We start from the raw sequence: 20,147 nt of genomic DNA on the forward strand, positions 1-20,147 counted from the left end.
TTTAATCATTCCTGGCGTTTACAGTGTTTTACAAGAGTACAAACAGTCATTGTTTTCATGACTGCATGCTCACAACACTGCCATTCTTTTCTCTTTTTTTAACTGTAAGGGCTGATGGATTTCCCTTCCTGAAGTAGAACCTCACCCTGATCTAAAGTTAGGTTTTCCATGAACAATGCCCATTCAAAGAGCCAGGTTAAACCCAGTCTCTGTGTGGCATTGACAGTCATAAGTAGCATGAGTGGTCTTAGCCTGTGAGAAGAATAGCCACACAGGAAAGAAACAAAGGCCAAAGGCATCTGTTGCTTCTATTTATAAACTCTACAACCAAAAAATAATGATGAAATCTGTAAGAAATGCTATTATGGCATCTTTATGATTAAAAATAATAAAGTTATAGCCTAGAAATCTATACGCACCCTAGCGGCAGCATATGTAATTTGCAGCCAGGGTAGTCTAGCAACTCTCCGTTGGATTGCAGGAATTAAACTTCGATCAGGCCAATCACATCGTGTATAGAGTCGGAGGGCGGGCTTAACATAATGATGCAGAGTTGTGACTGTTCCATGTGAATTCCCTGCTACTTGAAAACAAAGAAGATGGATGCTGCTGCTGGTGAACAGCGTGGCGCGAGTTAAGATTTTTTTAGGTTGGCAAAAGTTTGATCAACTAGCCAACTAGCTCCGCTGGTGGAAAAATGCATGGGACTCATGAGTTGTAGCGCTATCCTATTGTGTGCAGAGGGAATTTAAAGGTTGTATCAGTGATTGCAGGCCAAAAAAAGGCCCAAACATAAATTATCACATTCATCAAATCTTTCCTAATGATCCGCTACCTGCCTGCCCCATAAGCAGGCCATCAAAAAAATGTGCCTCTGTAGGCAGCCTAGGCTCTGAGATCTGCACACAAAAACAATTGCTACCAACAAGTGTTGCCAACCACTCAAAGGCAAAATAAAGTGTTCCAACCAATAACCGACGAGATGCGCGTTCAGGAGAGTTTCAATTGCACGGGAGGGAGGGGGAGGGAGTAGCGAGCTAGCTCTCTGTTTTGTTTGAACGTCAACAGAAGTGACGTTACCCCGCCATCGTTGATACAACCTTTAAAAGACAAGTGTTTATCCCGCCCTTCGGATTGAGGACTGTGAATGGTGAGTTCCCAGACCCTACATCTTGATGTGGGTCTGGCTCATCAGGCTAGAAGTTCCGTGACTTGACGCGCGTCAGATGCCGCCAATGGATGTTGGCCTTAAGAAAAGGTATTGGACCACAGGCTGTTCCAGGACTTCACCTTGAGTTTCTTTCCTATCTGCTTATATAGCTGCTTTATTTTTTGTGTCCTATTCCATACTTCCATCTGTCGTCATTTGTAATGTTTGTAGCCTCATTGTAAAAGCACCCTGAACTACCTTGTGTATTAAAAATGCTGTAAGTATATAACAGGTTCTTTTCTCTGCAGGAGGTGCCTGTAAGAGTGCCCGTGCCCGTGCTCTATCAGTTGTGTAAGTTGCTAACAACAGCAGGGAGAAGAAGCTATATTTGGTCCTCCTCCGGCATCCTTTGGTGCTCTGCCTCGAAGCACCATATTGATCCTTAAGACTAACGGCTCTCCCGTCGGGCCTACACAGACAAATTAGTCATTACCTTAAGTGGGGAGAGGGTCAGTGTTGTATAAAGTACTAGAAAGCAATACTTGTAAAAGTACAAGTATCGTACTAGAAAAAGACTTTGGTAGAAGTGAAAGTTACCTTTTAGAATATTACTTAAGTAAAAGTCTTAAAGTATCTGATATATACTGTACTTAAGTATCAAAAGTAATTTTCTGATATTTAATGTAAGTATTTGAAGTAAAAGTAAAAAGTAAAAAGCAAGCGGTTTCATTTTGAACTTTTATTGTGAACTTTATTTTGGCTTTTTTATGGTAAAGCATAAAGCATATTCAGGGTTCCCAGGTTAGGTTAATCTCACTCATCAAGAAATTTCACTTTTGTATGAACTTCAGGTAGATCTTCTGCTCAGTCTCTCCTGGCCTCTTTCTACCATCCATTCTTCCTGACGCTTGTTTCTAGCCTACTGTAGGGCCGGCTCAGCTATCGGTATCTGAGAAAACTTTTGGAAAAGACGGGCTATATGGACCCAACCAACTCTTTTTGGGAGGGGAGAACTCCCTCACGTAGGCTACAACCCATGCAGAGGCATTGGTGTCATGCACAGAGTGCGGAACGTGTCCTACTTTAAGAAAAGATAGACTAACGTGACAAATGTCAATATTTTTTTCCTCGACCAGCCCAAAAGTGAAGCGGCCCACCGGGAATTCTCCCGATTACCCACCCCGGGCCTAATTCAGTCTTACTCTTCCTGGACTGAAGACAAGTCCTGCGATGCTAAATAGCCTTTCACAGGCCGCTGCGGCAGGTAGCGGAGTGTTCAGCTACACAGAAAGTTGCCAATGTACAGAAACATTTCTTGCAAATACGGCCACGGGTGTATGACGTTCTCTTCACCACTACCCTGTTCACTGAGTTCACCACTATCGTCGGGGTGGTCGTCTATGATAACGCGAGGTCCTCCACTAGGTGCTCCTGCTCGTGCTTCCATGGCGGTTTCAGTTGTGCGTCCTCCTCCCTCCTCCTTTAGCAACAAACAAGCGCTGAAATAGAGCGCGGAGCGTGCGTAATGCAATCTAGGAGCAGTGATTCGCCAAACCTCCCTTATTGCAGTCGCACACATTTCTTCTAATTTTATACGAGTAACGAAGATGCTTAGTGGATATATAACGGAGTAAAAGTATACATTTTATCTAGGAAATGTAGTGGAGTAAAAGTGAAAGTTGACATAAATTTAAATAGCGAAGTAAAGTACAGATACGTGAAATGCCTACTTAAGTACAGTAACGAAGTATTTGTACTCCGTTACATTACAACACTGGAGAGGGTCACAGGGATGGATTACTGCACGGGCCTACCGGGCCTAGGCCCAGGGGCCCAAGGGGTCAGGGGGCCCTGAAGCCCAAGCCTTTGCATGGAATCATTGCCTCAATATCAACAAATCAGGATGTAGGCTATGAATCTGATTGAATTTAGTATTGGCCATCCCCAAAATCCACCAGAATACAGGAAATCACATCAAACTAATTAAAAATGTTCAGGGGGAGGACCCCCAAACCCCCCCTCCCACATATATGACAATTAGTGGGGGGCCCTTAATACATCTGGAGGGTCATCATAGCTCTAAAAATGGAAATATTTAAGGTAGAATTCACTAACCACAACCTACCCTCAGATCAAAATAGAAAAACAGTAAAGTATTGCATTGACCATCCAAAATCCCATGCATAAAATGCAAAGAATGAACGAATTAATGAATAGAAACATTTACTCCAAGCCAAGCACGCCAACCTTCTACCAGCAAAACGCTTGACAAAAAAGGCCTTCAGTAAGCTACACTGGGTCACTTGCACAGTCATTTCTCTTTATTTTGCCTTTCTGTGACAGATGTTAGCGCCACTGTAACCTTGAGGCTTAGCATTGATATGAACTTGCTGAACCCTTACTACACTAAGGCTAAAAAAAATACTCCAACCATCTTATTATATAAACCTTTGGCACAGCCATTTCCTAACGTAAACGCACATCAAACCATAGTTCCATCCCTCCGGAGCATAGTCTCCTAAATTACTATTGGAGTGCAAATCACAGCATCCTATCCGGTGTCTCCACGAGCCCAAGGTCCTCCTTCTCTCCTCCGGTCCTTGGTTACCATGGCGATGACGTCATGTTGCACCACGGATTCGGCCCAGTCGTGGCGAGAGAGGCGGGCGCAATCTCTCCAAGCGTACGGGACTCAAGCCACGGAGAGAGAATAGGGGCATTCCAGCTGAGACGCTTTGTGCAAGCTGTTTTTAAGTCTCTTGTCCACGCGAACATCTTGACTTTTCTGCGGCACCATGCGCGAAATCGTGCATCTGCAAGCCGGCCAGTGCGGTAACCAGATCGGTGCAAAGGTAGGCTGAAAGACTGCGTTTTTGTGTTATTTTGCGTTTTTTTCTCGCAAAGATGAGCTGCACGGTGTCGTGGGCGTGATCACACGAAAAGCCGCTACTCAGGGCAAAAGCTATAGGTAGCCTAATCGGCCCATAAGAATGTTCCAGAATTCCAATGCAAGTAGGCTATTGGAAGTTTCAGACAAGACTGAAATGAGAATTTAGCAGAATTAGGTAGGAGACAAGTGTAGATTTAGCCTATTCGATGAAATAAAAGTAGCCTAATGGTTCATCCCACTTTAATGAAAAGACACCCGTTTTTTATACAACCAGGCAATATTGGTAATGTTGGCCATATTGTCTTTGCGTGGTTGTGAGTTATATGATAATTGTAGCATAATTACAGCCCAATATTTATATCTACCAGTTATACAACACTGTGAAGGAATCAGGGAGATCAATTGCATTGTTATTACATGAGTAAGCATCCTTTTGCAGAATGACCTATTTTCTCAGGGTTCAATCGCGCGCAACAAAATGAACAGAATAATTGGGGGTTTACATGTTTTTAAATTAGGAAAGAGAAAATAGTAACTTAAAGCTTATAGTTTATATGAACATGGGGAAACCTCGAATACGCTTGGGAGTCTTTTGCACCATCCATCCCCCACTAAAGGACAGACAGTACCATTCATTTGTAGGCTAGTCATCCATTAACGTATAATTTGCTCAAACATTCGTGCTTTTCGGTTGGATAATCCTGCAGCATGAGGATTTTCGATTTTTGCATGCGAGTATGAAAATACGGTATGTCCTAATCTTCGCCTTTCCTCTCCTCCGCCTCAGTTCTGGGAGGTGATCAGCGATGAACACGGCATCGACCCAACCGGCACATACCATGGAGACAGCGACCTCCAGCTAGACAGGATAAGTGTTTATTACAATGAGGCCTCAGGTGTGTACATTTCTTATTGCATGTTTTTCTTTTCTTTTTTTTGGCTTAAGAATCAACTAAATTAGTGAATAAATCAGCTATATTTATGTGTCGTCGTCCTCAATTCCTGTAGTATTTTATATTGTTGTTAACTTACTTAATATTGTTATTTCGTTTAAAAAGATAAATAGGTATATTTTAAGAACAGTTATGTTATGCTAGAAGGGGAGTAATGGTAGATATTTGTGTCGGTCCTGTCAGGTGGGAAGTATGTTCCTCGTGCCATCCTGGTGGATCTGGAGCCTGGTACCATGGACTCTGTCCGATCGGGTCCCTTCGGTCAGATCTTCAGGCCCGACAACTTCGTCTTTGGTGAATAATGGCACCTTTCTCAAATACCCTCTGTATTCATTTCAGTTGATATCCATTTAAAATGACCCACTTACAGAAATTGTAAAAAAAAAACACAAAGCTTTGAATCTTCTTTGAGTCTTCAGTGAACATGATACATTAGGCCTTAGCATGCCCTAGTGTCTCAGTGATGATTCAGTTTTAGTAATAGTTCTAGTTGAATGCCCAAGCCTTCATTTGTGTGGAATAATGTTCCATATCATAGGCCAGAGTGGTGCTGGAAACAACTGGGCCAAGGGCCACTACACTGAGGGAGCTGAGCTGGTTGACTCTGTCCTGGATGTGGTGAGGAAAGAGGCCGAGAGCTGCGACTGCCTGCAGGGCTTCCAGCTCACCCACTCCCTGGGCGGTGGCACTGGCTCGGGCATGGGCACCCTGCTCATCAGCAAGATCCGTGAGGAGTACCCCGACCGCATCATGAACACCTTCAGCGTGGTGCCCTCGCCAAAAGTGTCAGACACAGTGGTGGAGCCCTACAACGCCACACTATCCGTCCATCAGCTGGTGGAGAACACCGACGAGACCTACTGCATCGACAACGAGGCCCTCTACGATATCTGCTTCCGCACTCTCAAGCTGACCACGCCCACATATGGCGACCTCAACCACCTCGTGTCGGCCACCATGAGCGGCGTCACCACCTGCCTGCGCTTCCCTGGCCAGCTCAACGCTGACCTCCGCAAGCTCGCCGTCAACATGGTGCCCTTCCCTCGCCTGCACTTCTTCATGCCCGGCTTCGCCCCCCTCACCAGCCGAGGCAGCCAGCAGTACCGCTCTCTGTCAGTGCCTGAGCTGACCCAGCAGATGTTCGATGCCAAAAACATGATGGCTGCCTGCGACCCACGCCATGGGCGCTACCTCACAGTGGCCGCCGTCTTCCGCGGCCGCATGTCCATGAAGGAGGTGGACGAGCAGATGCTCAATGTCCAGAACAAAAACAGCAGCTACTTTGTCGAGTGGATCCCCAACAACGTGAAGACGGCCGTCTGTGACATCCCCCCACGTGGTCTCAAGATGGCCGCCACCTTCATCGGCAACAGCACCGCCATCCAGGAGCTGTTCAAGCGCATCTCCGAGCAGTTCACCGCCATGTTCCGCCGAAAGGCCTTCCTCCACTGGTACACAGGCGAGGGCATGGATGAGATGGAGTTCACCGAGGCCGAGAGCAACATGAACGACCTGGTGTCCGAGTACCAGCAGTACCAGGATGCCACCGCCGAGGAGGGCGAATTCGAGGAGGAGGGCGAAGAGGAGGTCGCCTAAATCTCCGCTCAACCAGAGTTCCACCCCTCCCCCCATCACTCCATCCTAATTCCATCCTTCTGCTTTCCTCCATGGGAACAGATGTCCCCCCCATAGTCCCCTCAGTGAACTTCATTCACAATCATGTTTACTCCCATTTAATAAATCTTGATGTTTTGCAGAATTTTGAACTTTCTATTTAATTCATCATTGTGTTTTTGTATGTTGTGAATGCACTGCTGCACCACATTGCCCACTCATTGCCTTGCAGAAGTGAAAATCAAACTATTTTAACTTTGAAGCCTTCAGATTTGGATATGTAACAACTGTCCATGTGAACCTGATTAAAGGCTAATTCTAAAAACAAGGCCTTTTGTGTTTTATGTATGTTGATTTAATTATAATTTAGTAATAAAATAAATGCTATTACATTTTTAATTTAATTTAATTTTAATGGAAAACAGTTGAAATGTACATCTCACATAGGCAAACTGTAATTGTTTTACACTGAATACGTTATCATTAACTTGAATTTACCCAAGAGCTGTATTCACAAACGCATTTACCTGTACCAGGTTTTAAAGGAATGGATTCATATTTTAGTGCTGCCACTGGTTTACAAGACCAGAGATGAAAATTTCTTAAGACCACCACTAGATGGAGATGTACGACATCCATCATATGGATTCATCACATTACCTTATTATGGGTTGCCATAGCCTATAATTAATTTTGGCTGACTTTAAGTGGATGTTTTAATTTAACACACAGAAAAAGATTACAACGTTGTTGAGATAAAACAACAATGCTTACAAAGGTATTATAAGTGTAGCTGCATCTGCGCATCACAATCTAATGGCACTTAGCATCCACTCACCACTCACATGAACTACTACTACTTGGTAACTAAAACTTCTGCACTTATAAACAGATGCCAATATATAAAAACGACAAAAATATCTTACTATTGGTCATCAACAGTATAAATCTAACTGGGCAAATATATCCAGATTTAATAGGATATTTAGCAAACAAACCATTTTAAGCTTAGGTTAACACAAAGGTCCAAAGGCTTAAAAAAATAAAATTGTTCTATAAAGTACTGTGACAAACACAAATAGGAATGCCAGTTCTGATTTGATAAAAATTACATTTAATATAACATTCACAAATTAGATGGAGATCACATTGTAATTACAGCTGAATAAGATAAAGTGTCGGAGTAATTCCTAAGTCGTAGTTTTAGTAAACTGCACAAGGTTTGTGCATTTATTGATAGTTATCAAGAAATGTCTGATTGAAATTAATGGTAAAACGATTAAAGTGTAAACACCACATTTCTACTTACTACTACATTCAAATTATGATACATGAAACTTGCCAATGAGATTCCCATTACTATGAAGACCATTAGTGTCACATCACATACATTAAACGCCAATCATATCTCTAAAAAAGTCAAAAATAATTAAACATTTGAAATATTTAAGTAAAGTTGTTTAGTAAAAACTGTAATTTGGGTTTCAACACATCCCAAATAACCAGCATGAAATGTTTATGTGCAGTTTGTGTGTATCTCACAAGCACTGGCTCACTAGCAGCAGTTACTATAGCTACTTAAAACAGTTAGGCTAGTGCCACAGGAATCCCAAAACAGGACTTTACATGAAGAACATCTGTTCTTTAGTACCACAAGAATCTCCTCTTGCGGTCCTTCAAGCTTAAGCTTACCCACAGGGTACATTTTGTTAAGTGTTATCCTTCTATAAAATGATCCTTCTGGTCAGTGTTGAAGATTTCCACCTCTAGTCACCAGTGACCAACCCTACGTCAATTCCTTGTATCATAAGGCTAGGAATGACATCACATCTGTAGGTAGCCTCTTGGAAAGCATGTGAGGTGGACGATGACAGCGTACGCTTCTATCATATCTCCGCTTTAATAGCGAGCAGTCTGATGACATCACATGAATATTTCTCAATCCATGCACAGCTGTCTCTGTGTCTTTACTGACACTCCACTGTAGTCCAGCAGCCGCTACAGAACCTATTTGGATGAAGGCACAACTCCCTTTTGGAAGCAAACTGTGACTTCACTCGGATGGTAGCAGTGCTGAGAGTCCTGCTAGTGCATTAGATCAGCCGTTCCTCTTTGGGTAGTTTGAGGGCATCGGGCACGGCTGCGTTGTGTGCCCCGCTTTGCTCCTCGGCACTCGGCCGATACGTGCCCTCCGTCTGCCTCTTTTTCCTCACCACAATGAAGAGATATGCCAAGACTGCAGCGATGATGGCTAGCAGACCCAGCACCACTATGGGAACCACGATGACTACAACATCCTGTAAAACAAAACACAGGAGATCAATGTGAGAAGACTACTACAGTAGGGCATGAATGGGAAAAACTGCACCGAATAGAGATTAAGAGATGAGATTTTTAGTGTCAGTCACAACAAAAACATCAACAAAGAACATAGGCTCTGTACTCACCTGGGGGCTTGTGGTATTTGCATTTCTGGATAGACCACTGATGACTGTAGCATTTCCAGCTGTGGAAAATTAGTGAATTGGTCAAACATGCTGAACACGAAACATGCTGAATATGGAACATTTCCACCCGAAATCAGCTACTTACTCCAGCAATCAGATACAAACTAGCTATATGAAAAACAAATTTGTGTCTTAACCAATCATGAAACAGAGACGCAGACACTGCCAGATAATAACTTTACACATGAATACAATTCAGAGAGGAAGGATGGACTGGTGGCTATGAGTACTGGAACACTTCACTTCACTCACATTGGGCCCTATCGTACACCCGGTGTAACGTGGCGCCAAGCCTTGTTCGTATCTTACACCCAATTCAGTGATGACTTTTTCGCCATGCACTCCACTTCAATTGAACATTGTGCCCACAGGCGTGTCAATTAAAAAAAATAAGTGTGGTCAGGCACATGATACAAAAATTAGTATCTTACACCCTCTTAAAATCATTACGCCACTAACCAAGAAAAACCTGGTCTAAAACGAAATGCGCATATAAAGCGAGACGTAAGCAGCCCTTAGTAACAAGTCCCAAATGACACGTCTGCAGGACAAATATCCTTAGGATTTTTATTCAGTCATTCGAACATTATTAGGGTAAGTGTTGCTTGTTTTCGATTGTAACCCCTCAATAGTGAAAGTAAATAACTGTGTTTTGCTGTTGCCTATGACACCACGGTGAAGTTAGTTTCCCTTTGCCTATGAGTTCAAATAATAAGCGAATGCAGATGCATGTAGGCTATACTCTAGTCACACACAGATTTTTAAAGCAAGGTTTAGTGGAATCTCTCGTGTGCAAGTAGATTCCTTAAGATGCGCTCTGTCAAAATACCGACACGCTGTCTGATGTTTCGCTGCTTGCTCTTAAAGGAAATGACAGATGTCACTCTCATTGGTTTAAAGGATGTTACGCCCAAAACACACCAATGACTGATTAAGAAACATAAGAACAACCCTTTTGAACAATGTGCCTGGCGTCTGATTACAAAATCACACTGTTAAATTAGCGAATGTGGAGTGGACACGCCTTAAACCTTGCATCTCTGACCAAGCGTTTCAGATTGCTAAAATTTAGCCCTTAGTGTTTATTGCACATAACCTAATACAGTACAACAAATCCATATGCAAAGACTCATACTTAAATCTTTGCAACTACTTAGAAGAACCTAACGTAATTCAACATCCCCATACAAACATATTAACACAGCCTACATCACAGAAATCAAAATAGTCCTACAAGAGGAGGGCTTCTTACCTTGCCATTCTGAGTCACAGTAATAATTTTAAAAAAAAACTAGATAGGAACTGCAACTCTTTCAAAGGGTGTGTCACACAAAATGACTGCACTTTCCTTCAATATACACAGAAAAGAAATCTACACCTATTCGAATTTTCTTATTTTTTGAGAGAAATGTACATTTGGAGACATTTGGAGGATTTCTAAATGACTGTACAGTCAGTCGTTGGGCCAGCCGTGGCCTACTGGTTAGCGCTTCGGACTTGTAACCGGACTTGCCGGTTCGAACCCTGACCAGTAGGCACGGCTGAAGTGCCCTTGAGCAAGGCACCTAACCCCTCACTGCTCCCCGAGCGCCGCTGTTGTTGCAGGCAGCTCACTGCGTCGGGATTAGTGTGTGCTTCACCTCACTGTGTGTTCACTGTGTGCTGAGTGTGTTTCACTAATTCACGGATTGGGATAAATGCAGAGACCAAATTTCCCTCATGGGATCAAGAGTATATATACTTATACTTAGTCAGTGATTTTGGATAAAGGTTAAATCCTTTGAAATGGAATTGGGTGGAATTGTGTCTGGCTTGGTCTGAGCTGCTTTGTTACCCATTTACAGAACCAGGAGTGTGTATGAATACTGTTTTTTTTTATTATTACACACATCAAACAACGGAAAACTTAAGTACAGCGAGGAACAATTCACTGAATCTGACAAAATGTGATTAGACTCGCAGACCTAATCTAGCCCATGCCCTTCAGGTTTCTACAGTGACCAAGCCACTTCTCAACTTAGTAGCTTTTCTCTCCATGCCTCTGGCCATGTGATCAGTCTGCGATTGCACTGTGCTCAGTGACCACATCAAATGGGATATGCGAGAAAGAAAGCAGAAGCAACAACAGAACCTGTGTGTGACTTTTGGAAACCACTTCTGGACATGGGCCTAGGTGTAGGGGAAGCTTGAGGAGATCTGAACTCTCAGTGACTTTGTGGCAAAACCATATGGTGGTTGGAGGGTTGTTTGGAGACAGATTAGTAGTTAATCATTCACCTAAGGTAAATGGTCAAAGAGCTCAAGGACGGAAGTGGCATCTTAGTCAAGACAGCAAAGTTTGTATTGCTGTTATTGTTGTTTGCTTAGTTCCTTAATTCCAGTACATGAGATGCATATTTTAAATGAAAGATAACAGGACTGACACTGACCAAAGTGCAGTAGGGACCCACATATTGGGTGAATAATATAATATTTATCTACGGAATGTAGAGTGTAAAGTGCCTTATTCCTGTTTTCAGGACCACATTGCCTTCCCACATCCTTGAATGTTCCTGCAACTTGTTGACATGTTGATGCCTGTCAGTGACTGGAACTAAAAAAACAGAACAGGAAATAGTGGATAGTGAAGTTGAAGACTGAAAAAACTTTACTGCACAGTACACGCCCTCCCAGCCCTATGCTCCTCAACTGCCAAGCCTGTGGGAGTGAGTGCCTTCTTGGGTGGTTAAGATTAAATTCCAGCAATGAAATGGTGGAGGGGCCAGGCATGACTTACCTCTAGCAGAGCTATTCTTCAGGAAGAGCAGGAGAACACCACCTGCCACCAGCCCAAAATGTGGTATTGTGTCTGGCCCAAGTGTCATTTTCAGTTTTTCTGCCACCCCTCAACTCTGTGGGTCGGCTTTCTGTGTCCAAGAATCAGGTTCATGCCATTTTTTCAATAATCTCAGCCGTTGCCACCCTGTGAGAAATGAGAAATATGTTTATAGAGTTGAGAATGTACTAAAACTGAGGAAAATACATCTCTCTTATAACACCCATCTCTCTCTCATAAACTATATCTCAACAATTTTCAAAACCAAATGTCCAAAAAGAAACAAGTTAATCTTTGTCCAGCATGGCACCCTGACCTGCTAATAATAGCCTAGCAACAAACCAGAGGTAAATAGAGGATAACGGCGCAACGGCGTAACGAATAACTTATGATGCTGATTCACATTCTGTTTATAAAAGCAAGCATAAAATGAACTAGGCTATTTATGGAGTGGCCCAAACAAGTGACCAGTAGGGTTAAAGTCAACTGAAACTGACCTGCGCTGACTGACCAGTTGGCTACCATCCGGATAAGAAATGCCCATGGACAAATGCTGAAGAATCAAATTAAAGGAATGAATTATATCAATACCTGTTCACGTAGAATTAGCTCTATCCAATGGTGATGGTTATCCTTCTGAATGATATGAAGAAAAAATGCCGCTTCCGCCTTGCGACCGATAATTTAAATTCAATCGAAGGAGTTCTGGCATATAATTAACTTGCATTAGTACATATATAGGACATTTACTAACCTCTGTTGAGTAGCCTTTATAGCCTACACAGATCTGGTTGAAGCAAAATTTCTTTCTTTCCCCCCCCAAAAAAAAGAAATGCCGAGACCGACCTATGTAAAACAGTTTTTTCCTCCTCCTCTGGTCGTCCCTGTGGTGATCACATGACGCAGGCTCACGTTACAGTACCTGAGCCCAATGTTCAACCTGTTGCAAGGCCGATACAGACATGTCTTTGTGTGCACTTTGAGCCGACTGCAATCCACCTGCTCGCTGTGCGCACTGGAGCGCTACTCTCATCCATCACCGTGGAGACTTGAGACGAACATTTCAAAATGCGTTTGGCTCACACTAAACTTTTTCTAGTTCCACAAAGGACAGCAAGTAAATGCTATTGTTTTAAGCGTCATACCATAGTGCGTTTTGCCCTCCAATTACTAAATTCATGTATTACAATGGCATGTTGCGCCCCCCAGTGGTTTAGCATGATATTCTGGACAATTAGGAAAGCAAGAATTCTTAAAATTCCAGGAGCACGACTAATCGCAGTGTGCTCTGTTAATCCCTTTCTGGTCCAAATTGCATTTGCTATCTCAAATTCAGGCTAAAACAGTGGTCAGTATATATGAATGCAAAATACTCGTTTCTTGGGATAGCCTAGTGTCACACTTCTTAACCAAATGGTGCGTGCTATGGCAGTCATTATACTGGAAATAGTACACCGTATACTTTCACATAATCTCCCTGTTTATTTAACAACCACAGAATAATTATCAAGAAAAAAAGGTAGCAATAAGGTTTGGCATACAAATAGCTCATGAGTGACAGACTGAAATGGATCTTGAGGGTGTTGTCTGAATATTCTTTCCCACCCATTGACTCATATTATTGTCAGCAGAACACATGTCAGCAATGTTATCACTGACACTGAAAACTGCTTAAAATGAAAAGCTATGATAACATCATCTTGGGCGGATTTTGGAAATTAAGCTCTTTGGAAATGATAGATGGAGCATTTTTTGTGTAGTAGGCCTAATGGTCCACAACATTACTAGTATCAGATATAATATAATATATCATTATATATTTAATATAATATAGATTCATATATAATTGTAAAATATTTTTTAAAATCTACACTCCCACTTCTCAAACAGTCAGGTATTAAAGGAGAATTCCGGTGTGATATTGACCTAAAGTGTATTGAAACATGAGACCGAGTGTGAACGTATGTCTCATAGCCCATCTCGACTTGTCCCCTGCACTCCAAAATCTGGCGCTAGTTAGCCGATGCTACCAACAACTTTTTCAGTAGTGGTGCCCGACATCGGGCTAGCCATGCAAATAAATCACTGTTTTACACCCATTTACGAGGCTCAATGTATCTCCACACTTCATTGGTAGACTTCCTAGGGCCCTGACATTTAAAACGAGACATTGAGAACTTTGAAAAAGCACTGGTAGTTTACTTACAAGACGATTTATACAGACAGTATCTTCCACGAAGTTTAACGTTTGCAGCCATCTTGAATTTAGTCACGATAAATTCGAAAGAACGCAGTAAGAATGAACAGGTATGATAAGGGATCAGATTCCAAAAATAATTCAGTGGAAATGCATGGATTCCAGTTTCTTCCAGTAGCAGCAACTGGAATCCATGCATTTCCACTGAATTATTGAATATGAAGTGTGGAGATACATTGAGCCTCGTAAATGGGTGTAAAACAGTGATTTATTTGCATGGCTAGCCCGATGCCGAAGCACCACTATTGAAAAAGATGTTGGTAGCATCGGCTAACTAGCGCCAGATTTTGGAGGGCAGGGGACAAGCCGAGATGGGCTATGAGACATACATTCACACTCGGTATCATGTTTCGATACACTTTAGGTCAATATCACACCGGAATTCTCCTTTAAGAGAACAATCTTACATAAAAAGTGGAGAATTGTTTTTAAGGAACGACCCAATCTGATTCCTCGTTGTGAAATGCTCCAATTGGATAACGCTTGCCAATTTTTAGCCAATCCAAATGGCCGTATTACGGGGTCATGGCAAATCCAGCCAATCAGAAATTAGATTAATTAGCTCTTTTTTTATGTGCGCTTGCTTATGTTCGTAGTCGGCGGGAGGACTGTACAGCTCCGGGAGAAAGAAAGACCGTAGAAGGGTCATAGTTTCTGTTGTAGTACTGTTAAACCAAAGTGTATTGTTATCTAACGTTAGACGATCTCCTTCAGAAAGCTCGTAGATGTATTGGTTTGTCTGCTAACCAACCAGCTGTTTAACCGGCCAGGTCTGTCTGTCACCTTGCTAACTAGCTATTATTAGCTAGCTAACGAAACTAACTAGTGGCCTTGCTAACTCCTGGAGAAACGTTTTGTTTAATTAACTAACTGCATTGACAGCCATCCTTTAGGTTTGTTCAGTTAAACGTTAAACGCAATTTTAACTAGCTACTCGCCAGACTAATGGCGAAGGTCCAGGTTCTCAATGTTGCTGTTTTGGACAATCCAAGTCTTTTCGGAAACCCTTTTCAGTTTGAAATTACATTTGAGTGCATGGAAGATCTACCCGAAGGTGAGCAAAACATATCGTTACCTGATAAAAAAAAAACATGCAGAGTATATTTGATACAGGCCAATGCGACTTTATTGTGCTTGCCAGCCATGACGTTAGAAATTCCCTCTTTCCCTCCAAGATGATGTTCGTGGCGGGAGAGGAACATTATCTTGGCTAGTATTAGCCAGAATGCCACTGAAGTTCCCGTTAACGTTGATTTGAATTCTTTTGGAATTTGATTTGATTATTAGTCAAAATAAAAACATATATGTATTGTGACAAGAGAAATTACACCTTGATGGACAATTGTTAGTCCTGGAACGTTAACACATCATGCTGCAAAGGTTAACCCGTGTTATGGTGTCTATTTCAAATGCGTTTTCGGTATTGAAGACCTGGAATGGAAGATAATATATGTTGGCTCAGCAGAGAGTGAGGAATATGATCAGACTCTTGACTCCGTGCTGGTTGGTCCTGTACCAGCTGGGAGACACGTGTTTGTGTTTCAGGTGAGTATTGATTATATTGACTGTCTACTGTATGCACAATTGCACAATTTCTACCAAATTTTGCTGCTCTTATTTCTTCATTGTATGTGCCTTCTTATTTTTACTTTTTATATTGTTTACTTGAATGTTATGTTTGTCTGTGGACCTAATTGGTAAAATATGTCTTGTCTCCACCGTGGGATAGTAGGAAACGCAATTTCGATCTCTTTGTATGTCTTGAAATTGACAATAAAGCAGACTTTGACTTTGACTTTGATGTCCCCATCATGTTTTGCTTTCCTTCAGCTTGCGCTAACTGATGGCTCCCTTATACCCAATTGTACGAGTTCAGCCAGTTTACCTGGCGGGCTAAAGTTTTTTTTTTATCCTTTTTTTTTTTTTACCAGGCAGAGGCTGCAAACCCTTCTTTCATACCAGAGAGTGATGCAGTAGGCGTTACTGTTGTCCTGATCACCTGTACATACCGTGGACAGGAGTTCATCCGCATTGGCTACTATGTGAACAATGAGTACACTGATCCTGAGCTGCGGGAAAATCCACCAATCAAGCCAGACTACTCACAGGTAGTATTGGCATCAATTCACACAACACTCTGTGAACTCATAATATAACACCACAGTTCTGCCTTATATTTTTAGGCAACCCTTGACTTCTTGCTTCAAATGTTTAAAACGACCTTCCCAAATTGAAGTGATATCAAGCAGTGGAAGTGGCATGAGGGTGACCAGGGGATGGCCGAGGCTATTTTAGGGGGTCCACAGACTATGACTTTGTGTTACCCTAATACGACATCTGACCGGAGCATGACTGAATCTTATGGTTGCTGAGGTAGTTCTGATCTTTACATATCCCGGATTTCTTCAATTATGATTCAATTCAATTGTGAATTCTATTGGGAACCAATCTCTTATCTGATTAACATGCAGTCAAATTGTCAATACTTCTGACAGTGACTCCAGGGTTCCCACGGGTCATGGAATTTCTGGAATATCATGGAAATTTGATAGAGTCTATTCCAGACATGGAAAGTCATGAAATTGTATCATTTGTGGGGCAGTGTCATGGAATATCAGGGTTGCAGTTTAAAGTGTACTTGCAAAAATACATTAATGCAAATAATATTCATATTATATATTATATGTCTACGTAGAATTGATGTATATCTGGTAATTAGCTTTACTGCTACTGAGTGGTTGTGGTTAGCCTAACGTTGCTTATTCAATGTCCATTTATTCATCTCCCACTCAAAAAAAAGGTTCTTGAATGCTACGCAGGTACTCTGAAATCTTTGGTCGGTATATTGTACGATTCATTCTAAGTAGACTCATTTCGAAGCCACCTTGAAACAGTGGAAAGTCAGTGGAAAACTGACTGAACTGGATAATGACTGAGCTACAAAATTGATGGTTGTTTCCAAGTCACTTAGCATGTTTGGAGGCAGACTTGGTATGGCTTTGGCCCAGCTCAGGATTAAGTCCAAAATGAGTGGACCAGCTCAGCACGGTGTGGCACAGTCAAAGTTGTAATGGAAAGAGATTGGCGTGTTACACCTTGGCTTGGCCACAAGTGCCAACGGAAAAACCTCCCTTACCTGTACTATGCATTTGTGTTCTTGGATAAAATGACTGTACTGTATATTAATGCTGTTTGTCCTTTGAGGTTTTACAGCTATTTATGACAGCCATACACTTTATCTTTTAGATCTTATAAGGATGTTATAGACTTTAATATTATATCTTCTTGATAAGTTGTCCATATCCATCCTCATACATCAAGTTATCAGCTGTATCAATAACTGACAAACACCTGAACGCAACACTGAGCAGTGTCCAGGTTATAGGTACAGGTATGGTTTTAAAAACTGCTCATGTCATTGTCAGCAGTATCATGGCTATTGCATGGCAAAGCATCAGCTGCGACACTGACTGACTGTTAAGTTGCCTTGTGTTGCCTGTACTAGGCCAGAAAAGTTGCACTGGAACACCCCTGCAAAAACTACTGTCCATGGTCAGCTACCAAGTACATTCTGAGTGGTGTACATTCTAGATGTACAAAATGTAAACAGAGCAGCACTTATTGCACTTGTTTACCATTTTCACCCTACTCTTGCTGTAGAAACCACATAAATAGATCCAGATGCAAAACACTGCCAGGACTGTATCTCCTTACACTGTGCTTCTTGACAACAGATAGGTAAATTAAACAGCCAGTCGGAGCAATCATTTTACCAACAGCTCCAACGCCTATTCAACATGCTGAATCAGCTGCATACAAGCTAGCAGAGGTTTGTCGTTGCCAATGATGCAGCACACATCACACTGATTTGAACCGTAGATTCTCAGAGGCCCGACATTTTCAGATGTCCAATCCTCGACTTGGTGTGTGCTAGCTTTGAACACAGCAATGTAGGCCTAATGTGGGGGAAATGCCATAGATCGAAACCTCTCTATAATAACAGGTTACATAGACCACATAAAAAAGAAAGTGAACCCAGAAACCCTATTTCAGGGTTTTTGTGAGGTCTTAAGTTTAAAATGTACCATTGATTGGTTAAACCTCAAAAGCTGGGAAGACACTGACATTTTACTTATGCTACACATTTCAGTTGGTTGCAAGTTCTGTGCTCGCACACACATGGACTATAAACTATGTGACCTGCTCAAGATGGCTGACAAAAATGTTGGGCATGCATGAAACACATACACGCACTATTTCATGCACACAGTTCTGTAAATCTGAATGAAATCATGGATGGGTACTTTGCAAGTAATTCTCATTTTCCTCCATATTTTTTATACTTGTCGCACTATGAATGTGATAAAAGTCCTTTGAGTCAAACCATGATCTTGTTTATCTGCAAAAACCCTGTATTTGGGAGCAGGAAATAGCTATTTTCCATTTATTTTCTTAAGTTTGTTTGTATGTTTGACATCACACCATAGCAAACAGAACATGAACAACAACTTTTTGTGCTTTTTCTTTCAGCTCCAGAGGAACATTCTGGCTTCCAACCCACGTGTAACTCGCTTCCACATCAACTGGGAGGGGAGTGCAGAGAAGATGGAGGATCTGGAGAATGTGGATCCGGCCCCCAATACCACGATGCCCTCTTGTGCTGGGGGCAAAGCGCCACCCCTTGGTCTTGGAATGATGCCAGACAACTCCATGGACTGCATGTAAGACAGACTCTGCATGTAGACCTGACACAGGAGCACATCCACGGCCTCACTCAGTCCAGGCAGTCAAGCCTGAGAAGTGAGAAAGGAGTGGCTGCCTGAAAGACACACTGAGCCAGCTAAGCCTTAACAGCCCCCAAACCTCTTCAGTATGTTTGTTTTATCCGCTGGTATGCACTTACAGCAGATAGACGTTGTGCGCCTCTGGCTGAAGAATGTATCGTATCAAGAGCCTCATTGCAAAAGCACTAGGGAACATTGAAGCAAGCATAGCTGCTACGATCTTGGGATAATCATATCTATAATTTAAATATTTATTTATACCTTAAAGTCTTTACTCTTTACTAAGGAAATGGGCAGGTGGCCTGTTGGGCTAAATGTGAATGTGTGCCTTTACCATTCTTCCTCATTGGCCGTCCGTATTTACCAACAACTCTTCCTCATTGGCCGTCTGTATTTACCAACAACTCTTCCTTAGTGGAGGATGCAGGTGACTGGGTTTGTATGGGTGGTCAAGTGTATTATACTGTATATCTAATACTCTGTGTTTTTTTTCTATGTCTTCAAATAAACCATGTTTTGTTATATCTGGTTGATTGGTTGTGAGAGGGGGATGCAAGAGGTCACTAACATCAGACATTCTTGATTGTACACTTTAATACTCCATCACCAAAACAGAATCACTTCTGAGCATTATGTTTATGCTAAGTTCTTAGTAGAGGCTTTTATTGACTTAAAGTGATAGCTGATTTTAGTAATACTAGACAGAGTAGAATTTAACAGAATAACAACAATAACCATAAACATGCAAACTAACTCTGATAATTAATTAGTTAGATACAAGGTAAAGAGATTTAGATATTATATATAGATTAAAACTATAGCTAGAATGTTGAGCATACTGTTAATCATTCCACCAGTGAGGAAATAAAAAGCCTTGACTGACTCTTAGCAAAGTCCTTTTAGGCAAGTCCCTCCACTCGGCAACGCTTTTTGGGCACGGGCACTCATCGGGCATTCATCTCGGCAGAAATGCGCGTGCGCAAGGCTTCACGACACCAATCTACTGCAATCTTGCTCCAGCGGCGAGATCACAACACCTTATTGGCGCGATGTCTTCACAACACACCACATTATTGGCTCAATGTATTCGCAACATAGCACATGATTGGCTCAATGTATTCACATGTCAACGTTTTGCCGCGGAAGGGGTGTAATATGCGTAGACAACTGCCATATT

At 42.0% G+C, this 20,147-nt stretch overlaps 3 protein-coding genes across 5 annotated transcripts; 2 read left to right on the forward strand and 1 right to left on the reverse strand.

The window, feature by feature from the left end:
- Window positions 1–3,807: 3,807 nt before the first annotated feature.
- Window positions 3,808–6,932, forward strand: tubb4bl (tubulin, beta 4B class IVb-like). The gene is made up of 4 exons (XM_048245861.1): window positions 3,808–4,002; window positions 4,828–4,936; window positions 5,177–5,287; window positions 5,532–6,932. The coding sequence occupies exons 1-4, from the start codon at window positions 3,946–3,948 to the stop codon at window positions 6,587–6,589; spliced, it is 1,335 nt and encodes a 444-aa protein (XP_048101818.1). The 5' UTR covers window positions 3,808–3,945; the 3' UTR covers window positions 6,590–6,932.
- Window positions 6,933–7,704: 772 nt separating this feature from the next.
- On the reverse strand, window positions 7,705–12,988 carry crb3a (crumbs homolog 3a). Of its 3 annotated transcripts, none has more exons than XM_048244765.1 (5): window positions 12,684–12,988; window positions 12,427–12,482; window positions 11,891–12,076; window positions 9,055–9,113; window positions 7,705–8,904 (listed from the first exon to the last, which is right to left on the reverse strand). In XM_048244765.1, exons 3-5 carry the CDS (start codon window positions 11,976–11,978, stop codon window positions 8,701–8,703), a joined length of 351 nt encoding a protein of 116 aa, XP_048100722.1. In that variant the 5' UTR covers window positions 11,979–12,076; window positions 12,427–12,482; window positions 12,684–12,988; the 3' UTR covers window positions 7,705–8,700. The 3 variants fall into 3 exon arrangements, with proteins under 3 accessions (XP_048100722.1, XP_048100721.1, XP_048100719.1); XM_048244764.1 differs by lacking the exon at window positions 12,427–12,482 and adding an exon at window positions 12,521–12,598; XM_048244762.1 differs by lacking the exon at window positions 12,427–12,482 and having other exon boundaries at window positions 12,521–12,988.
- Window positions 12,989–14,780: 1,792 nt separating this feature from the next.
- On the forward strand, window positions 14,781–19,499 carry asf1ba (anti-silencing function 1Ba histone chaperone). Its single transcript, XM_048247049.1, has 4 exons — window positions 14,781–15,240; window positions 15,616–15,731; window positions 16,118–16,294; window positions 18,717–19,499. Exons 1-4 carry the CDS (start codon window positions 15,132–15,134, stop codon window positions 18,909–18,911), a joined length of 597 nt encoding a protein of 198 aa, XP_048103006.1. The 5' UTR covers window positions 14,781–15,131; the 3' UTR covers window positions 18,912–19,499.
- Window positions 19,500–20,147: the final 648 nt, after the last annotated feature.

Source organism: Alosa alosa, chromosome 6 (assembly GCF_017589495.1).
Source record: "Alosa alosa isolate M-15738 ecotype Scorff River chromosome 6, AALO_Geno_1.1, whole genome shotgun sequence".
Taxonomy (NCBI): domain Eukaryota; kingdom Metazoa; phylum Chordata; class Actinopteri; order Clupeiformes; family Clupeidae; genus Alosa; species Alosa alosa.